At 43.7% G+C, this 9,569-nt stretch overlaps 1 protein-coding gene across 1 annotated transcript; it reads left to right on the top strand.

The window, feature by feature from the left end:
* Window positions 1-2,200: 2,200 nt before the first annotated feature.
* On the top strand, window positions 2,201-9,125 carry LOC108801891 (sterile alpha motif domain-containing protein 9-like). Its single transcript, XM_018573797.1, is given in 4 exon segments — window positions 2,201-2,204; window positions 3,435-3,509; window positions 4,399-6,656; window positions 6,658-9,125. Coding segments are annotated over 4 exon segments (4,776 nt in total). The 3' UTR covers window positions 9,097-9,125.
* The last annotated feature ends 444 nt before the right edge of the window (window positions 9,126-9,569 follow it).

Genomic DNA, 9,569 nt, shown 5'->3' with positions numbered 1-9,569 from the left:
GAAGCATTGGATGAAATCACATTCTATTCATATTAATTCCAGTTCTATATTCTACCACCCGAGCCCATGTGTACAGTCCCTCGTGTAGTCCTTCAGAATCCAGGACAAGCCGGCAGGGGGTTCTCCGAGCAGACTACAGACACCCCCCTATCATATGACCAGAGACAGGGGGAAGGGAGGTATGAACTCCCAACCAGCACCATTCTAGGAAGAAAGGAAGTGCGTGCCCCTCCCCCTGCAGACCTCCTCTCGGGGTGGTGATTGTGTCAGTACAATATTGATTATATTGGTATTGGAGGTGATTGGGGTAAGTTCGGTTTGATTCCATGTCTGGGGGTTTGCTGATGGTTTTCTATTTTGTCTCATAGTGTTAGTGTGTGGAGAGGAGTTGTTGGGTGTTGGTGGGGAGGTGTCTGGACCTAACCCTAACCCGCAGATGAATAATACACTGAGGGCTTGTTCACACCAAATGCTGACCAGATCTGCATGAGTATATCTGCACACGCAGTGCAGTGTGTTTTGCCGCGTACAGGGCAGTTTTGGCACTGGGCTTTCAGTGCGTTTTTTATGCGTTTCAGAGCAGGTAAAATAAGGCTTGCTGCAGTTTTTTCACATGCTCTGGAACTGAATGCTGCAATGTGAACTGGAGCTCACAATCCCATTGGAATACATTGGACGCAGTTTTGAACCGGTCTGTAACTGCTCTGCTCCTGCAAAGCGCTTGGTGTGAACTAGCCCTGAGGGCCTGTTCACACCATATGCAGTGCGTTCTGGCCACGTTCTAGCCGGAACGCACTGCTCAGTATTTCGTGGGGCGGAGGGGGTGTGGCAGAAATTGAAGTGAATGGCACCGTAGCTACGCCCTCCGGCAGCAATGCGAATCGCCCGCACGGGATCGCAAGGCACATTGTGTCTGCGGTCCGATCAAAATGCTGCAAGCACTATTTTGACCGGGCCACAGACACAATGTGCCTTGAGACCCCATGTGGGCAATGACATTGCGGCCAGAGGGCGTGGCTACGGCACCATTCACTTCAATGCCCACCACACCCCCTCCTGCCTGGCAAAAAAAAGTGTGAACAGGCCCTAAGAGATTAGGGTTAGTTCTGCTCAGACAAACCAGACATGACCATGTGACATATGTACATTCCAGTCTTTGTATTATCTGGTGGTCAGGAGGCAATGTTCATACTGCTGCCATATAATGATCGGTCCCTAGTTCAGGTCTCCTTACCTGCAGTGCTCACCAGTACCACCATGCAGCCACTTCCTCCAGTCCCATCATACCCTGCAGATTCAAGAACAAGAACATGGCTGATGAAGATACACCAGAAATGGAGCATTATAACAATCCTACCACCATCTGCCATTGTTGGCTTAGCTCAGAATGTGATATACAATCTCAGGTTTAGTTTATGAATTTGATCTTGTAGTCCATCTCTTGGAGTGGTGACTACATCACACACAGGTACCATGGGGGAACAGACATAGCCCCCCTCCAGAAGGAAGGACAGTGTCAGAGATGATTGGCGGATCTACAGCAGAGTGATACACAAATAAGAGATATTGTTGGTCAGAGTTCAGGGACTGGGATGTATGTTATAGATGTAACTCCTGAGTGTAGTGTCACTTTAAATGTATCTGCATTAAGAATGGTGTCTCTTCCAGCTGATGATCCTTCCATTGATGGGCAATGATGGGCTCCTCAGTTCTATGTTCTGGAACATCTGCTGCCTCTGCATCCTGTGACTTATGTCTTTGCAGGTGAGAAGGAAGCAGAGAGATACAAGGGGATGCCACTACTGATCTGTCTGGAAATGCCAATTGCCTGACTGCCCTTTGCTTCTACATTCTTAGCTATGAATTAAATCCAGACTGAAGCCACATAGTTGCCCTGAGGTCAGTGACTGAGAGAAAGGCAGCCAGGCTACTGGTATTTGAAGACGTGTCAGCATTCCGGAGAGTTAAACCTTGCGATAGCTTCTTGTATGAGTAAGAACTCTGTGCTGAGCTCCTGGGTCTGCACATCCAAGTCATAGAAGGAGACCGGCTCCATGTATAACTAGAGTATCACATTTCCGGGGACTAACCCATTGAACGTTACAATGATTTTGTTATAACATATATATATTAATGTCACGTGTTTTCCTGGTTAATGTTACAGGTTACATAGAGGTAACGGCGGTTCCCAAGGCTAAAAATGGGTAAGTGACAGATAATCTTCTCCGATTCTTATAAAGCACCCAATGTAGATGTCTTGTCTAGCTTAAAGGGGGACCCCATACTCAGCCAAAGAAAAGCATCATGCATGTGCCGTATCACTAACAGACAGTAGTAACAATCTGTTGTGTCACAGCTGCTCAGGAGACATGAAGGAAGTAATGCGTTTTACTCCCAGTATCTCGGATTAGGTCCTTCGGATTCTCTCCATATGCACAGCACAATGCTGTAATTTTGTATAACTCGGAGTATGTGGCAGCAACAGGCACAGAAGGACCCTGTAAAAGATGATGTTGAACACACACCGGTACAGCTGTTGATCCTCTTATACGGAGCATTCAGACCCCTCACATTGGGTTGCAGCATGATACTCCACTTTTCTTGTCTCTCATGAATATACACTCCTTACCCCATAGTGACAAAGTGATAACACAATTGTAGAAATGTCTGTGAATGTATTGTGAGATCTCACATGTACATAAGTATTCATACCCTGTACTCAGTACTTTGTTGAAGCTCCTTTGGCAGACGTTACAGCCTCCGGTATTTTTGGGTATGACACGAGTAGCTTTGCTCACCTGGATTGGGGGGATTTTCTGCCATTCTTCCTTGCTCAGTCAGGTTGGATGGGGACTGTCGGTGGACAGCTATTTTCAGGTCTCTCCAGAGATGTTCTGGCTGGGCCACTCTAGGACATTTACAGTATTGTCCCTCAGCCAGTCCTGTGTTGTCCTGGCTGTGTGCTTAGGATGGTTGTCATGTTGGAAGGAGAACCTTCGGCCCAGTCTGAGGTCCTGAGCGCTGTAGAACAAGTTTCCTGTGAGGCTTTCTCTGCACGTTGCTCCATTCAGCTTTCCCTCAGCCCTGACCAGTCTCCCAGTCCCTGTTGCTGAAAACCCCCCGCACAGCATGACGCTGCCACCACCATGCTGTGCTGTTGGGATGGTATTGGGCAGGTGATGAGCAGTGCTTGTTTTTCTCCAGACATAATGCTTAGAATTGAAGCCAAACAGTTCAATCTTGGTTTCATCAGACCAGAGAATCTTGTTCCTCACAGTCTGAGAGCCCTTCAAATGCCAAAGCGGGCTTTCAGGTGTTTTTGAGAGGCTTCTGTCTAGCCACTCTGCCATAAAAGCCAGATCAGTGGAGGGCTGCAGTGATGGTTGTCCTTCCGGAAATTTGGCTCATCTCCACACAGAATCTCTGGTGCTTAGTCGGAGTCACCATCGGGTTCTTGGTCTCCTCGCTTACCAAGGCCCTTCGCTCCCGGGTGACCAGCTCTTGGAAGAGTACTGGTTGTGAGAATTATGAAGGCCACTGTGCTCTTGGGAACCTTCAGTGCAGCAGACATTTTTTTTTTGTAGCCATCTCTGAGCTCTGCGGGCAGTTCCTTTGACCTCATGGCTTTTGCTCTGATACAGTATGCATCGTCAGCTGTGAGGCCTTCTATAAAGAGGTGTGCGCCTTTCCCAATCAACGTCATGTACCTCAGGTGGACTCCAATCAAGGAAAATCTTAGCAACCATCAAGAGAAAAGGGAGGCACCTGAGCTCAATTTCAAGTGTTGTTGCAAAGGGTGTGAAAACTTTTGATAAAGTGATATTTTAGTTTTTTTAATTTTTATTAAATTCACAGACATTTCTAACATTGTCACTTTGTCATTATGGGGGGGCTGAGTGTAGATTAATGAGAAACAACTGTAGTCTCAGGCTGAAACATAACAAAGCTGAAATAAAGTGAAGGGTGTCGGAGTGCACTGTAGTTTTTGCTTGCTGTGCTCCCTTCCATTGATCACTACGGGACACGGCTATGAAAGCACAGCCGCTGGGTGATTGTGTCTCCACACAGTGAATACGTAGAACGACGGTGATTTCTCTGCATCCGATTTTCTGTGAGCTGTGCCATTTGACAGGAAGAACATGGATTCATCTCATCCTGTAGAAGGCAATGCAGCCAATCTCCATGACCAGTGCTCAATCATCTAGATACTACTGGAGGTTGTGAAAACAGGAAACATATCGAAGTCTAGTGTAAAAGATTTATCAATAGTTTTTATTCTAGCGAAGGCTTTTCACACTGCCGAGCAATATCTGGGGAGGGAGTGTTATACCTTGAAAAACTTTCATTGTTGCTGGGCTCATGCTTTTACTGAAGAAAATTATTTTTTCACTTCCTTAGATTATAAGTCTGTGCCGCTTGATGACTGGACAGAGGACCATGTTAAAGCATGGCTGCACTCCATACGTCTAAAGCCGGAATATGTTGATAAGTTATACGCTGAAGAAGTAACTTGACCAGTTCTGAAGGAAATCACTGACAACTTTCTGAAATCTATTGGAATGAAACAAGGGCAGATTCAGTTGTTAATGCAGAAGAGAAACGAGTTATTAAGAGAACAAAAACAAAGTGAAGATAATTCATCCAGGCCACCACCCTTGAATGAGCCCAGCAGAAGCAATCCAGAAGATGCACAGCACTCATGTAAGACTCTTACAAAAGCTGAATCCAAAGAATTTCCTGGTGACATCCAACAAGAAGCAGCAGAAACTTCTGCCGATCAAGAGCTTACACAACCCATGCAACACTTGTCACTGGAGAACCAGACACAGGGCGAAAATTTGTCAAATACAACTAAATCAGACAAGAACAAATGCATACAGCACACCGAACCTGGGACCACAGCTCATTTCAGACCCTTTGATAAACAAGTTGAAGGTTTTAAATACTTCAAAGACCAAGTTCTTCCACCAGAGACAGGAGTTGACGATCTCATTACTCCTTGTCATGAATACAAGTCACTTGTTACTGCAGCAAAGTTGGATCGAGTCAGGCTACAGACAAAATTTGCATCTGAAGTTCTCCGCTTTGCTTGTGCCTGCATGAACATGCGTACAAATGGCACAATACATTTTGGAGTGGTGGACAGCGTAGAAGACAAGGCCTACAGGCATGGCCAAATAACTGGCATCCCCGTAAATGACCAAGACTGGTACGTCGATGCCTTGGATTGTATTGAGAAGTGTTTTACTAAAGTAACAAGTGATGTAGCAAGGAATTGCATTCGTTCCCCAAAATTTATTGAGGTTGTCGACAGAGGTTCAAAAGAACAAAAATTTGTAGTGGAAGTTGACATTGTGCCTGCAGCACAGAAGGTAAAAGATAAAGTGTTTGAGGTGACTCTGCCAAAGTTTAATGACAAATCCAATAAAGTTATTCATGATAAGAAAGCAATATACCAAAGAATTGGTGCCAAGTGTGTACCCGTAGCAGATGAAGACAAGGTCGTGTTTATTCAAGGACTCCGAAATGTTGATGATATGAGAGGGAGCGCAGAAATGAACGTTAGCTGTGATACATCAGTGACAGAAGATTTAGGGAGAAAAATATCCATGCTGGTGACTGATGGGAAAAAATACATAAATGACTCTCTTCGGTACATACTGGTCACCAATGAATGCGGGGAGAACCAAATCCCTCACACCGCATTCCTAACACGCCTGAACATTTTGTGTGTTTTTGACTTTGACCCAAATTCTGACGTGAAAGGATTATGCGCCAAATATAAAGAACATCACGCGGTAAACATACATTCCCTAAAAAGCTATTCCAATGAAGATGGGATGAGCACAAGCGACCTCAAGAAAAATCTCTCCCTCTTTAATCAAACCAGCTGGATATTTTGTAATGGAAGAAGCAACTACAGAGGGGGAGATGAAGCCTGCGATGAAAACACGTGGATTAAATCAAAGAGGAAGCTTTTAAAAAAGGCGGTTTCTTTTTTGTGTGATGAAATTCTTCCAAAGGGATACTTTATTGTTGTCTTCTTGTTGTTTTCCCCTGTGGAAAAACCCATCGTCAATACATTTCATGAATTCTACACAGAATTAAATGGTATGGAGTACATACTATGCATTTCTGAAAGCAAAGACAATTATAAGACGTGGGCCAGCCAGGCCCAAGCCTCCTGTCAAATGGAGATCCTAGAACAGAGAAGCGTTGTGGGCATGCAGCTAAGTCATGTTGATGCAACAGTCCAAAGACTTCTACCTTCATCATCCTCTCCTAGACAATTAAGTGTTTCTACAAAGGGAGTGTGTACCCTCAACAGACCAGATGAAGAGAAAATGCATTCACTAGAAGTGCTATGTGAAAATGAATGTGACAGTACAGGGCTGCAGGACCTGGCCAAGGAGAAAATTGAGGAAATCGAGACTACTTTCTACAGAGGAGGAAAAGTCAGCTGGAAACACTTTTGGCTTGCAGAAAAAAATCTTTGTGAGAATCTTATTGAAAGAGAAGCTTATAAGGAAGTTGAAACAATATTAAATAATATTGAGAATCGTGTAAGACTTCCTGTTGCCAGAATAAAGATTGTTCACCAACCAGGCAGTGGTGGCAGCACAGTTGCAAGACAAATTCTGTGGAAAAAAAAAAAGAGAATTACGATGTGCTGTAGTGAAATCATCCTTTCCAGTAATGACAGTATCTGAACATGCTGAAAACCTAAGACTATATGATGAAAAAGACATGAACCAATGTCTGCCCGTCCTCCTCCTCATTGAAGACTGCCATGATGAGTATATTGATGATCTGAGGGATGAGTTAATAAAAACAATGGTGTCCAGGAAAATTGCCTCTCATAAACCATGCTTTATTCTACTGAGCTGTAAAAGAGCCAATGTCCCTGAAAATCTCTCAAGGTTTTCAATTCCTGAGACGGTCACCATCACCCACACGCTCAGCACAGAAGAAAAGATAAAATTCACAGGGAAAGTTGAGAAGCTTAAGAAACAATTCTCACCAGAATCCATAATCATATTTATTTTAATGAGCCAAGAATTTGTGGCAGAATATGTGACAAAATTTGTGCACAATGTCATGCTTAACGTTGACCACTCCTCTAACGTGACACGATTAATGCGTTATGTAGCACTTTTAAATTGCTACATTCAAAATTCCTACATATCCATATCACACTGTGAGGCTTTCCTGGGCCTTGAGCCGCATACAACAGAGTCCAGCCCCCTGAGACAATACAACTTCAACAATTGCTTAAATGAACAAGCCGAACTAATATTCATTGAACGGGTGGATCCCATCACTTCCATTAAATGCATTCATATCATTCATCCTCGGGTTGCACAGGAGGTCTTAAAACAGCTCCCTGAATATTCACAAAGTCAAATCGCCATGGATCTCCTTCAGGAAAATGTCCTGTTCCAGCACAGATTTGGCAGAGATGAATTCCTTGGTTTTGTCAGGGACTTGCTTTTCCGGCGGCGTAAAATAAGTAGGGGTGATGGTGTGGACTCGTATCTGTCCCCTCTTATTGAACATGTTTGTGATGTAGAAAAAAACCAAGAAAAGGCAGTTAAACTTCTTGAAGCAGCCTACGAACGATTCAACAAAGATCCCTTCTTAGCACAGCAGCTTGCTAGGTTACATTACAAGTATGAGAAGTTTGAAGATGCTAAACGTTGGGCTGAAACCGCTAAATCCCAGCTACCTAAAGATTCCTTTATTTTGGACACAGAAGGTCAAGTGTACAAAAGGTGGTTTAATGCTTTATTAGACAAGAGGAATAACGCCGTACCCCTAGATGAAGTGCCAGACCTCCTAGAATATGCAATGAAAGCTCTGCAATCTTTCCGTGCGGCACAAAAAGCTGCCAAAGCAGAAATGGACACCATGAACAATGCTGGATATTTTGGAGAAGTTGATGTTGGATGTCGGTTGCTGCAGCTGTTATCGACACTCGAAATTTTTCCTCAAAACAAAAATGGTGAGAGCCGTGAACTTTTACAGTATCTCTTGACACAATATATTCCAGAGACCATCAAGAAACCATGGTCCAAATTTCATAGCCATTTAAAAGGCCTGCACAGAAACCTGTACAATGCTCTAGACTGGCTATCGGAAGAACTGAACTACTTTCAGACTGATAAAATTGATGAAGGGGAAAAGAACAGTGAAGTGGAAGAAAGGGTATACACCCCTCGAAAATGGCTGATGAGAAAAATAGAAGTATTTGCCAAGTTTTTTAGCCACCACCTGTCACCTTCTGGTACCGAAACGGAGGATCCAATCAACCAAATAATTCAAAAGATGCACATTTACAAATTGGGAGGTGGGAGCACAACAACAATTCTGTCCTTACTATCCGATAACAAAGATGACAGATCGAGAAATAAACTTTCAGCAATCGTAGATCTGTACAAGAAATGCATAGAAAATGAAATACTTGATGACGTTGACTTGATCAACTACATCATGAGTCACATAGCTTTGGGATGTGTGCATCCAGGTTCTCCCAAACTTCTCACTTTTCAGGAGTTAAGGGAACTGAGCAAGAAATATCAAACCCAGAGAAAGTCTTTTCCTCCAAGTGCCTATTTACTGTTGTTGCTGCTCTACTGGCCTGATGAAGTAACTGATCGGGAAGCAGATGCTAAAAAGGATAACATCCTAAGCTGCGCTCTTCAGAGTGCTCGGAGACTACACGACATCAGGATAAAAAACATCCCGGTTCGGAAGAAGAGAAGCAATGTACTATTTTTCTTGGGGCAAGGCTACGGCCTTCAGAAGTTCCTGCACCGTAGCACTGTAGAAAAACACATGGAAGGGCCAGTAAATGAATGGAGATTGAAGTGTTATGATGGAGATATGGGAAAATTAGAGAGAGTGCAGAGACTGCTCAAAACTGTGCCGGGTTTTGCTGAAAACGGGAGGATTTACGCAGAGGGACACTGCAAAAAACAAAGATTTGACATTATTCCCTTAAACCCCTCTTCAGTGCCTTATGGGAATGAGAACGTCACTTTCTACCTTGGATTTACATATGCAGGGCTTGTCGCATACAATATAAAAGTGCAGTAGCACCGCTCGAGTGTAAACCTCCATCACTTTCCTGTATGACTGACATCTTCTATGCAGTACTTTTGCTCAATAAATGTTTATTCATTTTCATACATTCTGGTGTTTTAATTCCATGTTCATGTGGTACCATTAAATTAAACTGGTGACCACAGATAGATGGAGGCTGCCATAGTGGACATTCTATACTGACCCGCTGGCTTCAGTACTTCCTAAGTCACCTTACCAGTAAGTGGGGAAATCTGAAGCATATTAAGTCAGACATCCATATCTGCATACTTGTTCCAGAGGCAGATACTCAAAATGGTCAACTTAACAGCCCGGTAACAAGCACTTTCACAAGGAGAGGTTTGCACCAGCGGCCTCCATTTTTGAAGGCAGACAAGTCACTGATCCTTGATGGAACCATTGAGAAGGGGGCAGTGATTTTTCTATAACCCGTAATAATTCTTCATGTTCTGCCTGTAAGAAACATC

Source organism: Nanorana parkeri, unplaced genomic scaffold (assembly GCF_000935625.1).
Source record: "Nanorana parkeri isolate BGI_ZX_2015 unplaced genomic scaffold, ASM93562v1 scaffold2548, whole genome shotgun sequence".
Classification (NCBI taxonomy): domain Eukaryota; kingdom Metazoa; phylum Chordata; class Amphibia; order Anura; family Dicroglossidae; genus Nanorana; species Nanorana parkeri.
Note: the sequence above shows the minus strand (reverse complement) of the source record. Positions and strands in the feature narration are given on the sequence as shown.